The sequence below is a fragment of the Brassica napus genome, chromosome A9 (assembly GCF_020379485.1).
Source record: "Brassica napus cultivar Da-Ae chromosome A9, Da-Ae, whole genome shotgun sequence".
NCBI classification, from domain to species: Eukaryota; Viridiplantae; Streptophyta; class Magnoliopsida; order Brassicales; family Brassicaceae; genus Brassica; species Brassica napus.
The window spans coordinates 17,039,656-17,061,102 of NC_063442.1; the positions used below are offsets into that span (position 1 = coordinate 17,039,656).

The 21,447-nt window shown below is 33.6% G+C and overlaps 3 protein-coding genes across 3 annotated transcripts; 1 reads left to right on the forward strand and 2 right to left on the reverse strand.

Moving 5' to 3' along the window:
* The first annotated feature begins 5,617 nt into the window (after positions 1 to 5,617).
* LOC106366880 (cardiolipin synthase (CMP-forming), mitochondrial) lies at positions 5,618 to 7,790 on the forward strand. The gene is made up of 8 exons (XM_013806553.3): positions 5,618 to 6,194; positions 6,268 to 6,334; positions 6,416 to 6,490; positions 6,596 to 6,647; positions 6,857 to 6,942; positions 7,058 to 7,132; positions 7,222 to 7,316; positions 7,420 to 7,790. The coding sequence occupies exons 1-8, from the start codon at positions 5,746 to 5,748 to the stop codon at positions 7,511 to 7,513; spliced, it is 993 nt and encodes a 330-aa protein (XP_013662007.2). The 5' UTR covers positions 5,618 to 5,745; the 3' UTR covers positions 7,514 to 7,790.
* Positions 7,791 to 7,800: 10 nt separating this feature from the next.
* LOC106366881 (derlin-2.2) lies at positions 7,801 to 10,096 on the reverse strand. Its single transcript, XM_013806554.3, has 6 exons — positions 9,829 to 10,096; positions 9,645 to 9,744; positions 8,670 to 8,884; positions 8,509 to 8,592; positions 8,374 to 8,427; positions 7,801 to 8,298 (listed from the first exon to the last, which is right to left on the reverse strand). Exons 1-6 carry the CDS (start codon positions 9,925 to 9,927, stop codon positions 8,116 to 8,118), a joined length of 735 nt encoding a protein of 244 aa, XP_013662008.1. The 5' UTR covers positions 9,928 to 10,096; the 3' UTR covers positions 7,801 to 8,115.
* Positions 10,097 to 11,195: 1,099 nt separating this feature from the next.
* LOC106366882 (K(+) efflux antiporter 3, chloroplastic-like) lies at positions 11,196 to 15,611 on the reverse strand. Its single transcript, XM_013806556.3, has 18 exons — positions 15,349 to 15,611; positions 14,902 to 15,240; positions 14,702 to 14,803; positions 14,530 to 14,610; positions 14,222 to 14,323; positions 14,040 to 14,117; positions 13,884 to 13,952; positions 13,652 to 13,702; positions 13,458 to 13,571; positions 13,243 to 13,344; positions 13,017 to 13,151; positions 12,752 to 12,933; positions 12,525 to 12,660; positions 12,363 to 12,434; positions 12,191 to 12,292; positions 11,951 to 12,112; positions 11,770 to 11,859; positions 11,196 to 11,688 (listed from the first exon to the last, which is right to left on the reverse strand). Exons 1-18 carry the CDS (start codon positions 15,397 to 15,399, stop codon positions 11,332 to 11,334), a joined length of 2,325 nt encoding a protein of 774 aa, XP_013662010.2. The 5' UTR covers positions 15,400 to 15,611; the 3' UTR covers positions 11,196 to 11,331.
* Positions 15,612 to 21,447: the final 5,836 nt, after the last annotated feature.

The window sequence follows — 21,447 nt, forward strand, 5'->3', positions numbered from 1 at the left end:
TTGATTATTTTAATGATTTGTTTTCAACGACATCACCAGTGGGTTATGAAGAATTTTTACATGCGGTACCTACTCTGATCACCGAGGATCAGAATAGGATTTTAACTTCCTGGGCCTCAGAAGAGGAAGTGAGATCAGCTTTATTTATGATGCACCCAGAGAAGGCCCCTGGACCGGATGGGATGACGGCTTTGTTCTTTCAACAGGCATGGTCGATCATCAAAAAAAATATTATTGACATGGTTAATGAGTTCTTCAGGTCTGGATCTCTGGATGAAAGAATAAATATGACCAATATTTGTCTTATTCCAAAGACTTTAAGACCGAGTAGAATGACGGAACTGCGTCCCATCAGTTTATGTAATGTAGGTTATAAAATTATTTCGAATGTGTTGTGTCAACGGTTGAAGAGGTTTTTACTTCACCTGATCTCGGAAACACAATCTGCTTTTGTTTCTGGGCGATTGATCTCTGATAACATTTTAATTGCACAAGAGATGTTTCATGGATTGAGGACAAATAATTCATGTAAAGAGATGTTTTTGGCTATAAAAACGGATATGAGTAAGGCATATGATAGAGTTGAATGGCCTTTTATTGAAGCTATATTACTAAAGCTGGGTTTTGCACAACGATGGGTTTCTCGGATAATGGCTTGCATTTCTTCGGTACAATATAAAATATTAATTAATGGTCAACCAAAAGGACATATTATACCGAATAGAAGTTTGCGAGAAGGGGATCCTTTGTCGCTTTATTTATTTATTTTATGTACAGAAGCATTAATCGCAAATATTAGGAAGAAAGAAGAGGAAAAAATGTTAACTGGGCTAAAGGTTGCATGTGCAAGTCCGTCAATATCTCACCTATTATTTGCGGATGACAGTCTTTTTTTCTGTAAAGCTAATAGGCAAGAATGTAAGGTCATTCTACAGATTCTTAAAGATTATGAATGTGCATCAGGACAACAGATTAATTTTTCAAAATCATCCATACAGTTTGGACATAAAGTCCCTGAAGTAGCACGGCTGGAGGTTCAACAGATATTGGGTATAACGACACTCGGTGGTATGGGAACATATTTGGGGATTCCGGAGAGTCTTGAAGGTTCTAAAACACAGATTTTTGGGTTTCTTAATGAAAAGGGTTAATCATAAGGTTAATCATTGGACTCTTCGATTCATTACGAAGGGTGGAAAGGAGGTCTTGATTAAATCAGTGGTATCTCCTATGCCAACTGATGTGATGTCTTGCTTTCGTTTACCAAAAACGGTGACAAAGAAACTTACGAGTACAGTTGCTCATTTTTGGTGGGGCGGTAATGGTAATTCCAAAGGTATGCATTGGTTTTCGTGGGACAAGGTGTGTAAAGATAAAGCTGAAGGGGGCATCGGTTTTAGAGATATTCAGAATTTTAATACAGCTTTATTAGCGAAACAGCTATGGCGTCTAATTGATAAACCTGATTCGCTTTTTGCAAGAGTTTTCAAAGGACGATATTATCGGAATTCCGATCCTTTGGATCCCATCAGATCATACTCTCCCTCGTATGGGTGGAGAAGTATTACATCCGCTAGATCTCTGGTTAACAAAGGGCTAATCAAAAGAGTGGGAACAGGTTCAAGCATTTCAATATGGAATGATCTTTGGATCCCCGCTCCTCGCCCGAGGTCAGCAACCCCAAAATTTACAAATCAATTTCTGAATCCATTATTTAAGGTGGAGGATCTCATTAATCCAGTTGATCTGTCTTGGAACCTGGATCTACTCAATGCATATATTCATCAGGACGATGTGAGTACTATACTGAGTCTAGCCATTAGTAGGAATCCTAAGCCGGATTCATATGGCTGGCATTTTATGGATCATGGTAGATATACAGTTAAATCTGGATATCGTGCTGAGAAATATTATCCTCATATGGGTGAACAAAATATTGATATGGGACCCAATACCAAACTGCTATTGGCTCATTCGTGGAGGCTGCGGTGCTCACCAAAACTTCAACATTTTGTCTGGCAAATAATTTCGGGTTGCTTACCAGTGTATAAAAATCTTTACTCATGTGGTATTAAATGTGATACGCAGTGTCAGTTGTGTGGGGCTGAGGAGGAATCTATTAATCATGTCTTTTTTGAATGTCCTTTCGCACTTCAAATTTGGGCACTATCTAATGTTCCATCTTGCCCAGGGATTTTTCCGACCTCATCTATTTTTACAACATGGATTATCTATTCTGGCGGCTACCAAAAGAACCAGATTTGAGTTGCTTTCCTTGGATTTTATGGTTTATTTGGAAGAATCGGAATGGAAAAATTTATAGGAATCAGACAAGGGATCCTTTCGAGCTCCTTCGGACGGCGGAAATAGAAAGCGTCATGTGGACGGATTCACAGACCAAGGATTCTCCATCGGTGGGATCGTCATACGATGTGGATACCCTTGGTATGGGTGACATAAGTAGGTGTCATATAGATGGAGCATGGAGAGCACAAGATGTGTGCACAGGACAAGGATGGGTTTATAAAGCAGGTGGATCAACTGATACTATGATGGGTGTCATGTCTATTCGCAAAAGTCTGTCACCTTTACATGCCGAATGTGAAGCGTTGATATGGGCGATGGAGTGTATGAAGATCCTACGAATCTCAGAAGTGGTGTTTGCAACTGACTGCTCTCAACTGGTGAAGATGGTGTCTACACCAACAGAATGACCGGCGTTCACTACACATATGGAGGAGTTTCTGCGATGTAAGGAATTTTTTCATCCCTTTACTATTCAGCATATTCCGAGGGCACAGAACACAATGGCGGATAAGTTAGCACGAGGTGCTAGAAATCAGCCTGCAGCTATGGTTCATGTTGATTTGATTCCCCCGAGGTGGCTCTTGGATCAGGAATCTACTTAGTTTCTCTCTAGCCTTTTGTTGTGAAAAAAAAAATTAATAATAAACTTTTGGCTGGCAAAAAAAAAACAAATTTGTCTATTTATCACTTAAATATTTTATTAATATTGTCTAAGAAGCTTTCAATTGATATCATAGTTTAATTTTTATTAGTTTTTTTTGTTAATTTTAGAGTTTTTTGTATTTTAGATTTTTTTCCATATTAAGCTTATATTTCTTTCACATAATATATATATGTCATAAAAATTACCATCAAATCAGTTTTACTTATTTATTATTTTGTTTTTAATGAAAATACACTTTTTAAATAATTTAATTTAAAATAAAATTATATATTAATTTGTTGTATTTTAACAATTTTTTTGATTTAATTAATTTACTTTGGTGGATAACTTATAAAGTTTTCATATGAATCGGGGAAAGCAAGCTTGTGTTGTTATATTATATTTATTTGTGTATATAGAATCTATATATAATGCTAGTGTAATAAAGAAAGAACATTATTTTTTGTAACTTCAAAAAGATACATTATTACAATTTGAAATTATTCAAAATTGAATAAAATGGTAATTAAATAAATTTAATTGTTTTTTATCTTGTTTAGTTTGATTCTCATGAATAGAAATCGATAGGTTAAACAAATGTTTCAAAATTTGTTGTGTTATTGTTTTGTCTATAAATTACAAAATTTATTGAATTAATATATTTAATTATTGCACCCTTAAATAATATTTTATTAAGATATTAGAGAACTATGTTTTGAGTTGTTTTGTCAAAATTGTACAAAAATCTATGCTTTTTCATATTTGTCACAAAAATTTATATGTTAAACTTACTTCAAAATTCTTAACTGTCACGAAAACAAATTCTATGTTTTTTTCATATTTGTCAATGTTCTCACACTTTCAAAGAATATATTAGCTTAGTCACTTACTTATTTTTTTTTACAAAACAAAGTATCGGAATCTTGAAAGTTGAATCCATATTATTGTAAACTAGGTTGAGACCCGCGCCCTGCGCGGGATGAGTTTTAATATTTAAATTTTATAATATTACATATATATTGGATAATATTGCTATTTTCCATAGTTTTTTTAAATATTTTAAGAATTTTGCTTAGAATGCATAAGATATACGACAAAACCAAAAATATAGTAAAGAAATAATAAGTGTATTGTATTTATATAAATGATGTGGACCTTACAGCGCATAGTGAGAGTGTCCGATAATATTTGGTAGAATAGTATTACTCCATTGTCGATGGGCTTCTTTTGGATTTTTTGAGACATTTTAATTCTTATATTGATGGGCTTATCTAAATCATATATGCTAATGGACCATTATTAATTATCAATTTTAATCTAATTACTTTTTTTTTTGAAACACTACCTTCTTTCTTCATTTTAACAAACCGATAATAAAAATCATAACATTAGAACTCTTTCCTCTTGCCATCGAAAAAAATAGAAAAGGGGGTTAGGGTTCACCATGTTTGATTTCTAATAGACGATCAAATAATTTGTGTAGCAAAACTTACACAAACGGTTCATGTATATGAAATTGTTATCTTCGAAGTCTGCTCCGTTCTCCTTGATGTTAATCATTCTGCGCCCGTAACCGTCTTCGACATCCCCGAGACGATGAATAGCTAATTAGCTTCTCCGCGCAAGTCTGCGTCACAGATCGGTGTTATAATATTTGACCTCGATAATCTCTTTATCTCCGACTAAACTCAAATGTTCAGGTTAGTTCCAAAATTCGTACTTTGTAATTTATTGTGTTGGACACTGGATTTTCCCAAAATGTATTTAGGTCCGTCTTCCCAGTAACTCATTATATAAAAGCCAAATGAAGTATATTAAATAATATGGAATGAAAACATTGCAAAAAGCATCATAAACAAAACTGAAACAAATTTTTGCCAAAAAAAACATCAAGGTGCCTCGTTTCACTGAAGCTGAAATCTTTCTTCAAATCACCTGCTATGACTTCAATATGGAGTCGGTGGAATCCTGAATGTAACATATAAAACGTCCGGTATGCATAATAAGTCTATACATTGTATACACGATCACATTTTCCATTGTGTAAAAGAATGGTGGATGTTAGTACCTCATTCGGAATGCTTGAATCTCTGTAATTTCAGGTTCAATCAAAATTTTTGAGAACCCCTCAATGTTTCTCATATGCTTGAACCTACCTATATATAAAATCCCTTTATTAGCCACTCGAACAGTAATTGTTTTGGAACAAACTTAATCCTTGAAAATCTATTTTATTATTTACCTTCAGCCCGTTCAATCTGCCAGAAGTTCAATACACATAGAACTACAGACGAAATAGTGGAGTTCCATAAATGATAGAACTCGATAGCCATATCTCCATATGCAACACACTTTATTTCATCAAACCTGTATGAACTCAAAAATATATAGTCTGAACACAAAGCAATATATTGCTCTAATTGCTTTAATAAATGAAATATTTACATAAATATAGTGAAAGTACGCACCCGATATATACATAAGAGTTTGTGATTACATATTTAGTGATTCTTGTATATGTGTCCAAGAAAGTTTCAATGATTTAGTGGTATGTGCTCTATATTTATGTCGTGGTAACTTCAGACTCTCTGATTGGACGATTTTTTATGCCTACGTGGACACTCTAAGAGGAGTTTATATCTATTTTTTAGTATAGTATATATTGATCATACACGTGGCCCAAGTCAAAACCCTCAAGCAGCGAAAACCTAGTCGTCCCGTCACCGTAACTGATTCGAATTCCAATTTAACGAGAAATAAAATAAGCAAAGACGAAGAGAAGCGTTAGATGATCGATGGCGTTCTACAGATCTCTAAGAAAGCTCGCTGAAACCAATCCCCTTAAAAAGTCCAGACCATTCTTCACCGCCGCCGCAGCTTCCGGCGGCACCGTTTCTCCGATCGCACCGTCGTTTTCGCCGCTGATCCCACAGTTCACGAACCGATTGTCTCCGCTTTCGAAATGGTTCGTCCCTCTCCACGGACCTCTATTCCTGTCTTCTCCTCCTTGGAAACTGCTCCAGTCCGCGACGCCTCTTCACTGGCGAGGAAACGGCGCCGTTTTGAGGGAGGTGGAGGCTCTGAGTGTTAGGTTGGATCGGATTAGGAGAAGAACGAGGTTAGGGTTACAACACGTGGATGATAATTTGGGCAAGGAGGAAGGTGGATGGATAATGGAGAGTTTTGTGAATGTGCCGAATATGATATCTATGGCTCGATTAGCATCTGGTCCTGTGCTTTGGTGGTATGTGTATCTCTTTTCTCATATTAGAGCATTACAAAATCTCAACTTTGATTGATTGTTTCTTGTATTGTAGGATGATCTTGAATGAGATGTATACTCCTGCTTTCATAGGGTTGGCTGTTTCTGGAGCTAGTGATTGGGTATATTCATCTTCTTTGGTGGTTAATTGTTAAGAGAGACATGGTTTTGAATCTTAATTTTCTGGGCTCTTTACTCTGTAGTTAGATGGTTTCATGGCTAGGAGAATGAAGATTGATTCTGTGGTTGGCTCTTACCTTGATCCTCTTGCTGACAAGGTAAATACCTAATGATCTTTTTAATGTGTTTAGTTTTTTTTACTCATTGTGGATGGTTTCAAGTTTCCACCTCAGATTTATTGATTATTTAACTTTCAATTTCAGGTTCTTATTGGGTGTGTTGCATTAGCAATGGTGCAGAAGGATCTTCTTCATCGTGAGTAATTTTTGTAGCTTAAAGTTTCTAGTTTTAGTCTTTTAATCTCAGACAGCTATAAAAACAAATCTTCGTAGAAGAAGCTCGCGAAGTTTTGGTACCACGAGGAAACCCCCATCTAAGTTGATTAACTAGTTAAGTCGTCTTGGATACAACATTCTAAACTCAAATCTTGGTGGATGATGCATGTGACATTTGTGTGTTCAAAGCTGGGCTGGTTGGAATTGTGGTGTTCCGGGATGTTGCACTGGTCGGCGGAGCGGTATATCTAAGGGCATTAAACTTAGACTGGAAGGTGAAGCTCGGCAACTTTAGAACTACAACTCCCAAACCATTTTTTCCCCTCGAGACCATATGGTTACAGAAGTTGAGATTATTGATAGAAATCATTTATGGCCTTATATTTTCAGTGGAAAAAATGGAGTGATTTCTTCAACCTCGATGGTGCAAGCCCTCAGAAAGTAAAACCATTATTCATAAGCAAGGTATGATCTCCAGTTGACAGCGTGTGCTCCAAAAAGACCACACATATATTATATCTTTTGGTATACTTAACCAGTTGGTTGAAAAACAGGTGAATACAGTTTTCCAATTGGCTCTAGTCGCTGGTGCACTCCTTCAACCTGAATTTGGGGATCCAGATACACAGACATGGATCACTTATCTAAGGTACTATATTAGTCTTTTTCTTAAAGAACAGTCTGGATTAGTTAAAAACATATGGAGTGTGTTCTGAAGTGTTTCTTATTGGTCTCATTTGTTTTGTATCCAGCTGGTTAGTTGCTTCGACGACTATGGCTTCAACAGCTGCTTATGGAGCGCAGTACATGAAGAACAAACCTATCTCCATGATTAAGAGATCATAGTGATATTGACTTACTTAACACACTGGCCGCACACCGGAAAGGCCTGAACGACTCTTGCTGTTTCCCGGAATCTGCAGCTAATTTTCAATTAAAAAAAGGAGTTAACAAATGGAGCCTGTGAATGAGAAACGATGTCGTTGTCTTTTTGTTGTAGAAAGAGTTAGGCTTTTGGTTTCTTTTCTTTTTGTTCTTCCTATAGCTTCTGGTAAAGAGAGATGTCTGAAAGTGGATGTTTAACCTTGGAGAGAAATAAATCAAATCCAGACATTCTGAATAAGTTTCGGACATGAACGAAAGACGATAATTAACATTGTAGACATAACTGGAGGTTTGTGTACAACTTGAGTGTGTCAATAACATAAAATAAGCACTAAAGCAAAAGCAAGTTTGTATACACAACACGATGAGAGAAAACGATACCAAAAGACACCAAAAACTACTTGAAACTAACACTAAGGTGTGGTGGTGAGTTCACAACTAGCGTGTCATATAGTCAATAGGCTTTGTGCTATTATCTTCTTTCCTTTGCATACCATTTTATATCTGACCAAACGACCAAACGGAATTCGTTAATCCCGTTTGGAAGTGTAGTGATCTGAGGATCAGTCTTGGTGGATTTCATCGAAAGGTGCAGCAGCAAACCTGACGTTTTCTGGCCGTGCCACCACGACTGGTTCATCTGCAAATAGGGCTTTGAGGAACGCTGGAGTCTTTAAAGGACGACGATTAGTCATTCTCGGATACACCTCAGAGAGAAAGTAGTAAGCATGACCAGCTATCATACCCTGTAATGTTTTTAAACAGGTTTAAGATTGAGATCAAAGAAAAGATTTTGGGAATGATTAAGGAAGGATATATACCAGAAGATCCACCCAAGGACTGGCACCAACAAGGACAGAGAACCCAAGAAGTACCTGCAATGGCAGATGTTGCATAAGATGTTATTCTGGTGGAAGTTTAGGGAAAAGAGAGGAAGCGAGAAAGATAAGACTCACCCATGGTAGGTAAGCAGCTGTGAAGGTGAACAGACCCAGGAAACTCATGTGAATATAAGGATTTTGTTTGCTCCACACATACACCTGTAGAAGAGAGGAGACAGTTAGGTTTGGAGATGACTTAGATTTGTGGGAAACAAGATGTGATAGAAGTTACTAACCATCATGAAAGTTAATGAGTTGCTGAGGAAGATGATTTTAGCAAACGATGCGGATAAGTAAGGTATCATTCCGCCGAGGAGAACAATACCAGTTAGAACGGTTGCTCCGAAGAGGAGCATGTAAAGGAAATCAGCAGTCTTTCCCCTGAATGAGTTTTCTTCAAGGAGTTTGCAGTATCGCGCGAGAAAGAACATATGGAACATGAAGTCCAAATCTGCAACAAAAAAAAAAGAAAATCCCACAAGATTAAAATACAGTTCCAAAATAATACATGATAGTTAACTAGGCAAACTGAATACACAATGAATACAAAAAGGCCATTAACGAGCACAACCTAAACCATCCTAAGTAGCTTATAGCTGGAACTTGTAACGAAAATTCAACTCAACCTAAAGCTTCCGAACAGAATTTCAAAATTTCCACAACTGAGAAACATGTTGTTAGTACATCTGGTAACAATGACTATGGGTGAGTTTGTACATCAATGACTAATAAGGCAAGATGTTAGTACATGTGGTCAGAATCCAAAAGAAGTCGCATTCCAAATCAAATTCTAAATCAGTTCTGATAACAAAGACACTACATACAGAAGCTTCTAAACCACAAGATTGATACAGTTCCTCCACTAATAAATGAAAGTAAACTAGGCAATTGAATTCAAAATCTTCCTCAGTAGCACGAGCCAAGCCTTACTCAGTAGCCTATAGCTAAAAAAATGTGACGTAAAACAATAAACCAGTTAAGCAGGTGATGCGAAAATACAACTAGAACCCCGAAAGCTTCTGAACGCAAATTCAAAAAAGTGAACTTCACATATGACTAGTGATGCAAGATGTTTGTACATCTGATCCCACAAAATCAGTTATACAGGAGCTTCTGCACAGCCACTGAAAATTGACAATAATTGTAAAGATAAAAGCTTTTTACAAAACAAACGTTGTATCAAGTCTCCTGAGCCTGTGGAGGACACTTACCCATCTTGCGGAAATACAAGAAGTTGGTAACGAGACGCCAGTACTGGTGTTGCTTCACCACAAGCGTGGGATTCAAGTAGAGGCTATACGGCGATATAATCTGCAATTCACAACACCCCCAAACAAAATCAAGAAACCCTAATTCAAATGAAAACCGTAAATGTCCTCCTATTTAAGCACATACATCGAGTGAACATCCGACGGTGGTGACAACGGCCGCCGTGAGATAGGAGCGAGTGATGATCGGCATCTGTTTGTACCATTCTTCTACACCCTGCGCCATTTTTATTTCGTAATAATCGCTATCGAATCCGATTCGCCCCCGCCAAGCTAAATTCAATCGGAGAAATCGTCGCGGAACCCTAGAACCAGACGGGGAATCTATGGAAGCTTTCTGAGAATCGCAATGAGTTTTTCAGATTCAATAACTTTAAAATTAAAACTCAGAAATTCGTTTTCTTCGTATGTATATTACTGAAACATTTACCATACCGTCCTATCGGAATAGGCTAATGACGTCAGCATTTCTTCCACCGTGCTTGTCGTTATCCTCTTATGAAAACGACAAGGCGTTCATTTGGGATAGAGTAAAACAGCGTGGCAATCACATTTACAATAGCCCAAGTATCATAAATATTAGAGGAATACCTTAGGATAAGATAGCACTAAATTTTTTTTTTGTCACAAATATAGACATTAAGGATCAAAATGACTGAAATATTTCATAAAAAAAATTAAATCTACACTTATATCTCTAGAGTTAATTAATCTAAATCTTAAGGTTTAATGTCAAGGGATAAGCATTTAGGATTAATTTTTAAAATTTTATAAAATAAAAAATAAATATTAAAAATTTGAAAAATAGTTTCAAAAAGTATTTCCAATTAAAAAATATGGAAAAAATTATAAAAAAAGTTCGAATTTGAAAACATATAATCTGAAACTATTTTTTAATTTTTTTATTTAATCATTTATATTTATATCTCTAGGGTATTAAGATCTTTTTATCTATTAAATGAAATATTTTAGTTATTTTCCTCCTTTCAATTTATTTTTGTGATAAAAATTTGAAAATAGTCTATTTAGGAAGATTGCCGTAAATACTATAGGCCCTAATTATTGACAAAAAATACTATTATAAATCGATAAATTCACGTGTTTTACGTCTGATGTAAATTTTACTTCTAATGCTATTCTTTATACGATACTGAAATTAACATATAAATAATTGTTTATCATTAATTTCCATAATTCGGTTTTTAGAACTCAAAACGTAAACATCCTATTATAAGAAATTAAGAGTTGTCTTGTTATTTTTGCTGGTATTGGTAGACTATGATAACATGTACAAAAAAATCTCTTTTCTATTTTTAAAATTTCTGTAATAGATAATTAATAATGATAAATTATAAATTATAAATTAAGAAATAATTAAGTTTTTGAATTATTATTTTAAAGTTATTAAAAAAGTTAATCTAAGATATATTTCTAATTGAGATTTAATTTATTTAGTTGACAAAAAAAAGATATTTAATTCATTTTCAGAAAATATGAAAGCTAAAAAAGACTATCAATTAAAAATAGAAGGAATAATAACAAATTCTTCTTTTTTTTGGTAATTTGGTTTGAAATATTCACTGCACATTTCATAAAAAAAATGTTAGAATGTGGGAGTATCAATCTTTGTTTACTCTGGAGCTTTATCAGCTTTACCAACAAACCCATTATCAGTCTCAGGCTGATTCAAACCATCATCTGTTTCTTGAAGAACTTCTGCAGAGTCTACCTTTGAATCAGAAGCTTTTACTTGCTCTGGCTTAACGAGCTGGAGATCTGCAGTATCAGAAGCCTTCATTCGCATCGGTTTCATGAGCGGTGGAACTTGTGAAGCAGCAGCAGCAGCAGCAGCATTGGTTTCAGCAGCAGTGATTTCATCTTGAGCTTGAATCTCCATTGAATCTCTAAAAACTCTACTCAGGAAGCTCACGTCATCAGACATTACTCCAAATCCTCTCAACATCTTCGAACCAAGCTGTAGACTTGTCTGTGAACCGAGCAGCAAAACAAAACTCACGTTCAGATCTAAACTCTCACTAACCAAAAAGATTCCAAAATGAGATTTTACCTCTGCATTTTCAAGAATTGCATCTGTGGCTCCTGCTTTCTTTAATTCAAGAAGATGCGGTAAATCTTGAGCTCTTGAATATATTTTAGTCTGGACAAAAAGTTAAAAGCAACCACAGTTTAACTCCAAAGCTATAGCCCATTGTTGCAACTTAACTGAAAGAGTAGTGAGATAACCGAACCGCAGGGAAGGCAAGACGGAGTCTCTCAACAGCTTCAGTGGTTCTCTTCTTGCCTTTATACATTATCATGATTGCTTTAGGAGATGAAACACCTGCAGATTGCAAAACCGATGGCCTAGATCCATCTCCATACAATATAGGGAAACCTTGTTTCCTTGACTCCTGCCCCACAAAAGAAGAGACAAAACCAGTTTATAACATGTCAACAAACAAAATCTCTGTGAAGCTGTGTTTTCAGACCTTCACTACAGCAGGATTTAAATCAAAACCAATATAAGGCCATCCCACGAGATCACTATCTACTCCTGAGACCAATGGCGTTGACAAGAAGTTCGCCAGCACCTGTATGAAACCACAACTTTAACTCTCTCTTTTTCCCAGGAAAGATATGGAAAGTGATAAAACTTTTTACCTGACCCATTTGTCCAAATCCAATGATGACGATTGATTCACTAACGTCGAAGTTCACTTCTTCATCTTCATTCTGCAGAACATGTCCATATCAGCGTGATGGAATGGATGCAAAAAAACACTATTGTTTCTTTACATCTAAGAAACTTTAAAAGCTTACTACCTCTTCGTTACCAATTTTCTCATCAATAAAATCAGCTGCCTTTCTTCCAAGTTGGTTAAGTGTTGGTGTTAACGCCATTGACAAAACAACTACGATGATGAGAAGCTTGTTCAGCTCAAGTGGAAGCACTCCTAGCCTGTAGATATGATTGTAACCATCATAATCACATAACTAGAAAGGAAAAGTCTAAATCTTTTTTTGGAGATGTTTGAGTAATGATAAAAGACCTGTTGGCTAGAGAGAAGACAACGAATGCAAATTCTCCTCCCTGAGAAAGAAGGAAACCGATTCTTACGCTTTCTTGGAGTGTGAGTCCAACTCTGGGACCGAGTGCGGTTATAATCAGTGTTTTGATCACAATCAGACCAGCCAAGAGTGTGAGGACATTAGGCCATTCTCTAAACAGAACCTGCAAAGAAAGTTTTCAACCACATGAGCATGAACACTGAAACGTTTCAGCTGAGAATCTTTATGCAAATATAACAACTTTACCTCCATGTCAATGGAAGTTCCTGTGGTTACAAAGAACAAACCAAGAAGCAAACCTCTGAATGGCCTAATATCAGCTTCTATTTGTGTCCTGAAATTAGTTTCCGCAAGAAGTGCTCCAGCAAGAAAAGCTCCAAGCTTCACAGTAAGAAAATAGAGTTTAGGACATTAGAGTTGGGGATAAAAGATGGCATTTAATTTGTATATTTAAGAGAAGTTAAAATCAAACCGTGTCGCTGAAACCAAGCTTTTGAGTGAGAAGTGAAGTCCCAGCAACTGTGAGAAGGCAAAGGGCCACAAAAGCTTCCGAGCTTCTGGTTTCTGCAACAACCTGAACATTGTTTTGCGCTTATTGTTAAGCAATGCACCAAATAAAACTTTGTCCTCTACTCACTCACTTTGAAAAAAAAGAAAAGAAATGGGTTTAATTAATAAGAACGTTACCTCGAAGATTCTACGGAGAAGGAACTTTCCACCAAGGGAGAGAATGCCCAACCCACCAAGAGCCTTTGCACTTTCTTTTGCAAGCATGGGCAAGATGCTTTCCCCAACAAGATTCTTGCAAAGTTACAGAGATTAAAGATATTAAGGTGAAATGGTCTAAGTTAACACTGATATAAGGAGATAGCCAAAGGTACCTGGCTCTCCAACACCGGAAGAACAACTAGTAAAGGTACAACAGCTATATCCTGCAAGCAAGCAAGGCAAGGAGTATAGTATAGTACAGTAACCGAAAGTGTTTGTCTAGTTCAGATGTTTGCAGCAAGATTTTTGCATAAATGTTTTTGGTGAATTTTTCCACACAAGGAGATCTTTTTCCCAAACCTAAAATTGCATTATCGGATAGAAGATATACTGGATAAGCAGAACCTGTAGAAGAAGAATCCCTAAGGTTGCTGAGCCAAATCTTGTAGGTAGCTCACCCTTCTCTGCAAGAAGCTGTTACATTTTTTCTACGTTGTCAATACAGTATTAAGTCTTGAGTGGTCTTCCTAGATGTATGACTATATGCAACTGTGGTAATACCTGTAGAACAAAAGCTGAAGAAGACAATGATAGAGCAGCGCCAATGACAATGGCCTCATCAATGCTTCTGATGTTGACCTGGAGGAAGTATAGATCATATGAGGATATAGCTCTGAAGTATCACAGGTTAACAGTTATTAGACTTGACACTGAGAAAAGAGAGGCCAAGTGAAATGCCTTACCAAATCAGGCCTTGAATGAAAGAGGAATTCGAGAATTCTTGTTCCTATGGCTCCATTTGGTGGGAGCTCAAAAGCGGTGAAAGCAAGCGTGCACAACAAAACCTTCAAAACAGAGAAAATAATCAAAACCAAACAGAACAACGTAAGGTGAACATTAGACCAACCAATGGATAACATCCAATGATGTAGAAAATTCTGATATAGAGTCTATAAAGTTGCATACTGAAACCAATTCCTAGAGATTCTCAACTCTTGAGATGTTTTATCTGACAGAAGTGAAGTTATAGGAAGGAATATAAGCGGTTTACCTGAGCTAATCCCATGCCAAAAGCAAATTTTGCAAGAGCCTTCAGACGAGCAAGTGAAAGTTCTAGTCCCATCTCAAAGAGCTGCGAGAAAACAATCAAGGCAAGCCAAATCGTTACCCATTATTAACTCAATGCATAAAGCTAACATTATTATTCTTCAAAAAAAGCTCACCAGGAAAAGAATCCCCCATTCCGAAAGAACTTTAACATCTGTGAGATTTCTAATAAAACCAAATTGATTGAGCACAACACCAGCAAAGAAGAAACCAAGAATCTACCAAAAAAAAACAACAAAATTACACAAAAACGTCAATAATATATAACAGAAGATAATAAACCAACCAAACCCCAAAGTAGAATTTTGGTTAATACCGGACTGGCTTTGAGGACTCTGAAGGCAGGGACAATGATAACAGTGACCATCAAGAACGTCAAAGTATCGAAACCAAGATCGTTGATGACATCAACAGCGCTTGCTACATCTACTCCTGCATAAGTCTCCACTCTCCTCCCTGAGGACTCAGACCATCTACCTCGGAAATACAACCTTCTAGAAGTATCCAGAAAAACCCTTCTTTCAACTAAACCTCTACCACCAAAAGAATGCAACTTGTTCCTTAATACACCTTCACAACACACAGGCACACACGCTCTCACCGTGAAAACACATTGCTTCAATCGCCCACTGTGTTGTTTAGCTACCTCATACCCCTAAAATCAAATTAAAACCCCAAAATCAGAACCAGCAACAAGAATCAATGTCACCTTTGTGCTATTTAAGCTTTGAGACTTCAAGTAAGGGGGAAGAAGAAGAAGTACCTTGGGAGAGGGGCAACAAGAGATGGACCCCAGCATAGTACTAATAGCCATTTTGAGATTGAATCCACAGAACTAAAGCCTAAAGGCATTAACTTTGGTCATCCATAATAGGCTCTAAAAACTCTAAACTTTTAATGTTTTTTTTTTCTTCCCAAGTGGATAATATTACAGAACCAAGACTCCTGCTTCTGCGTGTGAAGCTAAGGGAGATAATAGCCCACGTCAGGCACGAGAAGACCTTGTGTATCTCCAGCTATGTGATTATATACATACAAGGGGTTAGGGAGTAAGAAAGATAGCGAAAGGAGGGAACTTTCACAGTCTAGAGAGAGAAAGATTCTTTTTATATGGTATTATTATATTTTTTTGTGGATATTACCTGAAGACTTCGCTGATATTGAAGCATTACAAGCCACACAGACGGATTCTGGTTGTAGAAGACGACATCTTTGGGGCTCTTGTTGCTGACGTTTAAACCGGAAACCGGTTATGTCTGGTTCAGTAAGGGATTATATTTGGCACATGTAATTGTGGATAATGTGTTTTCGAGCCTTTTAGATAAACTATATTTTATACTCACGCGTAGTATTAATAATTGAATTTAGTTTTATAATAAATTTTAAATTAAAAATTAATTGATATATACAATTTTTTATTTGAAATATGATTTGTAATGATTTTAATATATTCAATAAAAATTATTTAAAAATTAAAAAATTATATGATATAATGTAAACAAACATAGCTAAACTTATTAAAAATAATTAACTTTGTATACATGCCAATTTTTTTAAAAGAGTCTTCTTAAATAAGTTAAAACATAGAATAAAGTGTAAATATATTAATATATATCCATATTGCTATAAACAAAGATCAACATAAAATTTAATATATATATATATATAGGTTTTTTATATTTACGAAGTTGTTGTATAGAGTGTAAATAATCGGCTAAATTTGCAATATACTATACAAGTGTTTAAGAAAATATTAAAACAGTGAATAGTTTCAGTTTTTGTTCTTTCTACCTAGCAATTCATTCTGTGAATTTCACTATATTAACAAAAAAATTATTTAAAATGATAACTGCAGGTAAGAATATTCAACTTTATGTGAAATACATATTGTTAATAAGTAGTGTATCTATGAATTTGAAACTGTTTCTTTTCAATCAAAAGAAATTAATAAATTTATGTAATCATCAATAATTAAAATTTTAAATGTAGTCGCTAACAATAAAACAAACTACATGATGAGTTTTTCTAAATCTATAATCAGATTCACATATAAAATTATATGCTCTATATAATACATAAATTGAAATGATCTTATATAAGTTTTATTTAATATGTCTAATAAGTTAGTTAAATAAGCCACTGAAATTGTCCACATAAAATTTAAAACCACCAGTTAAAAATGAAAAATTATTACAAAATTTTACTATTTTCTAAAACTTCAAAATTTCCAAAAATAGTTAGTTCAAAATAATAAAATTCCATAAAAATTAAAGTAATCTACAAAACTCACCAAAATAATCAACTTAATATATATACTAATTTTGAAATTTTATATATAAATAATATTTTTTAAAAGAATACAAACTTTGAAAATCAAAGCTATAAAAATTTAAACACATATATTTAAAATTAGAAGCTACATAATATTAAAAATATACACAAAGAATTTTAAAATATCAAGATTTCCAAAAAATATATTATGAAAAGAAAAAGAAAATTAATATCAAATATGTAAACAAACATAGGAACAATCCTTTTACGGGATCCTTTTAAATATTAAGGTCATTAAAATAAAGCAAACCAAATGATAACTTCCTATAAATCGATAACCCGATTCACTGATATAATCTATCGACTTCTTATAATACATAAAAATAAAATGATCTCATACGAGTTTTTTGAAGAAATATATTTAGAAAATAATGTTTGCATTAAATAATTTAAAAATACAATGTCTAAAGACGCAAGTCAATAAGTTAGATCAATTTTAAATAAAATTTATATAGAATACCAACAAGAGAGTAGAGCATGAAAGACACTTTAAAAACAATAGGAAGAATGGTCAATGTGTATTTATCAGTATGATGATATAATATATAGATGCTAATCAATTTATTAAATAAAAAGATAGGTAAAATGTACTATAACTTTTAACATACATATTATCATACACAATATGAATTCAACTGTGTTGTGAAATTTTTTAATCATACATTTTATCTAGATTAATCAAGAATCACAATAGGTAATTTTAATGTCTGATTAAGATGTATGAAAATAATAAAAATGTATGATAAAAAAATAACTACAATTGTAGTCATATTAAACGAGCAATACGATAGGTAAAATGTCTGATAAAATAGGTAAAATGTATGATAAAAATATTTACAATAGTGTATTACCAATTTCTATGCATTGAGAAAATTACATGATATTAAAAATATAAAAATTATAAACATTATAAACATTATAAATACATTTACAAATATGATTTATTCATTTGTAAATTCAAACAATAAATAGCTAAGAAAAATTATTTTAAAAGATGATAAACAAATTAACATTAATTAAAAACAGAAAATCCTATTTTAAATACATTTTCACAAAAAATATTTATATAAACTTCTATTTCAGAAAATTACAATTATTATAAATCATAAACTAAAATTATTCATGCGAGTATAAAAACTAGATTATTTACTATTTATGTTTAGAATGATCCGGACCGGTAATAATGAAAGAAATAAACAAGATCATCACAATTGTAGAACAAATTAATGCTAAAGGACAGAAGTATGCATTTTAATAGTATTGATATGGAAGAAATTGTTCCAAGAGTGAGTAGAATTATCAAGAAGATTTATAGTATGGGAGGGTTATATCCTTCATTGACCTCGCAGAAAAACTTAAATTTCTCGAAAAAAATCATCATTGAATAAAGTGCTAAGAACATAAGAACTTCTCCACCATAATGATTCTTTTTCCGAACAACTTCTACAATTGGAAGATTAAAATGCATATTGATGTCCTTCAGATTTAACTTGCTATATTGTTTGTTTCATAGAAAATTTAAAAGTATGTACAAGAAAGTTGCACCACTGAAGACGTTGTTAAGCACCACAACAAATATAAAAGTAAAGATGCATGTTGAAGAGAAGACTGATAAATTAGGAACACAAAACATTGAGATTTGTAGTAAATCACTCCAAAACAATATTGGTTTATTGTTAGTAGTAGGTTTGTTGAAGAGAATATTTATAGATACGAAAACCAAATCAATGAGATTTGTAGTAAAGCACTCAAAAACGTAACTGATTTGTTGACAACGTACATTGAATTTTTTTTAAAGCTAGATTACTGTTACAAATTTAAGAGAATACGCAAAGTTGAACAAGCCTTTAAGCTTCCTTTTTCAAACGATTACAACAGGTAATAAGCAAAGGGAATAAATATGGTGATTATATGCTTTGTGATGAACAATGGGGTAACTGACGCAAGTTGTCTTTAATTATCTTAAAACTACTTAAACACTTTTGTTACAAATCTCATTAATTTCCAATCTATCCATTTCATATTCAGCACGTTTTCTTCACTTTTACATTTGTTGTCATATTTAACATCCTTTTGAATGATGTAATTTTCTTTTGTAGATTTTCAGTTTTCTAAAAAGTAATGATTATAATCATATTTAGCAATTGTAGAACAAATACTCTTTTTCAAACAACTTATTCAATTGGAAGATAAAAATGTGTATTGATCTTCCAATCGAAGAAGCGGCCGGGAAAATGAATATTGATCATACAATTGTTAAGAAAACTTGTCATAAAAGATTATTATATCGTTAATTTTATAGGACTTAAAAGTCTACAGAATTAAAATTGTATCACTGAAGAAAATATTAAGCAAGACAATGAATGTAAAGCAAGGACACGTGCGGAAGGGAAAATTGATAACATAGAAAAATAGATTAGTGAGATTTGTAGTAAAACCCTCAAAAACGTTATTGGTTTGTTGTTAGTAGTGCGTTTGTTGAAGAGATGATTTGTAGAGTAGAAAAACAAATCAATAAGATTTGAAGTAATGCATTCCAAAACGTTACTGGTTTTATGTCAACGTATATTTAGTATTTTTTTTACGTTACAAATTTAAGAGAGTGCACAAAAGGAAACATACGCACACCAACGAGAATTGACTATTGACTGAAATGAATCCAATCAGTCATAGATTCCAAACTTTTACTATTCTTTTTCACAATTTTGAGCGACCAAAATTATACTTTTCTGCTCAAGTAATACCCATACGTTCCCTTTTTATTAATAGTTAAGTTAAATCTACAAAATAAATATATGTGCTTAACAACCCATCAATTTGTATATGGCAAAACTTTCTAAAATAAAAAGTTATGTTTTGTAAGAAAAAACCAATCACATTTGTGAATTTTGCAATGTTGCTATCTGTTTGTATCTTTGTTGTCTGAGTTATATGAAATGAAAGATGCCAAGGGAGTTGAGGGGGAAAGTGCCAATTTCAACTCCAACAATTTAAATTGTGTCAAATACGATCCGAACAATTAATTAGTGCCAAATACGACCCGAACAATTGATTAGTGCCAAATATGACCTCAACTTGATTATAATTCGAAAAAACTACGCAAACTTCTTTAAACGTGCATAAATCTACATTGACTCTAACAGAAGTTAGTCAATCGTTAACAAAATAAAACGACGTTTTTATATACGAGAAAAAGTGCCAATTTCGACTCCAACACTCTCAGTCGTGCCAAATAGGACCCGGACAAATAGTCAGTGCCAGAACCGACCTCAACTCAATTATAATTCAGAAAAACTACATGAACTTCTTAAAATATGCATAAATCTACATTGACTCTAACAAAAGTTAGTCAACGTTAACAAGATAAGATGACATCATTTTGATATATATATATATATATATATATATAATATGTTCATTCTGGGACTCAAACCGTGTTGTGATACCCTTTTAAAGGGGGTACACTAACAACTAGATAAAGTAACTTTTTGAAATATTATTACAAATTTGAAATTATACAAATTACTATTCTTCTTCATCTTATCCAATTTAAAATTTTGGTGATAATTTTTTCTATTTATATAAATGCATTAACATGTTTTTATTTATCATATCTTTAATAAACTTATATCTTACTAAAATATAACTTTGGAAGACCTATGGGAAGTCTTCTCGGAAGTCATCTAAAATATAATGCGCTAGAAGACTTCCAGAAAGTCTTCCAAATGACTTCAAAAAAGTCTTCCAGACGACTTCCAGGAAGTTTTCTGACGGGTCTTCTTCCATATCAAGTGAAGTCTAAGCTTGTCTTTGTAGATGAATGATCTATAATAGTTTTGTTTGTGGTATGTTTTGTGATTTGCATGTGTACTCCTTTAACTGTGACTTTTTTTGTAAATTTGAAGAGATATTAATGAAAAACTTTGGTAAATATGTTCATTTTCCACGACATTATCTTGCTAAAATTACTTGACATAATTGAAGTTATTGATACAACTTCAATAGAAAAACACAATAATACAAAAATTTAATCAAATTTATTACAACTAAGGGAGAAGAATTCTCAAGAAAACTTAGTCAAATTTACAAAAGATAAAACATTACAAAGTTCAAAGCTAGAACACTTTAATTAGATACATAAGTAAAAAGTATATCTTATAATCTGAGAAGACACATTAAACCATGTTACTTGATATTCTTGAAGTTACTTAACACTTTCGAAAATTAAATAAACATATCTTAAAGTTACTTAACAAATTTACAAAAACTAACGTAGAAGACTTCCACGGAAGTTTTCTCAATTAGCTAGAAACTTTACTAAGGATGAATATTGGTAACCTTATAAATATCACCAATTAAGTTATAAATTTCATTCAGTAGTTCCAATATTGACTAATATACATGAATTAACAAAAAAAAAATTAAAAAATCTTTATAATTTTAGAAAAAATGAAAGTTTATTAAACATTGACGCATACGACTTCCACTGAGGTCGTCTGGTAGACTTCGAGGAAGTCGTCCATTTAGGTTA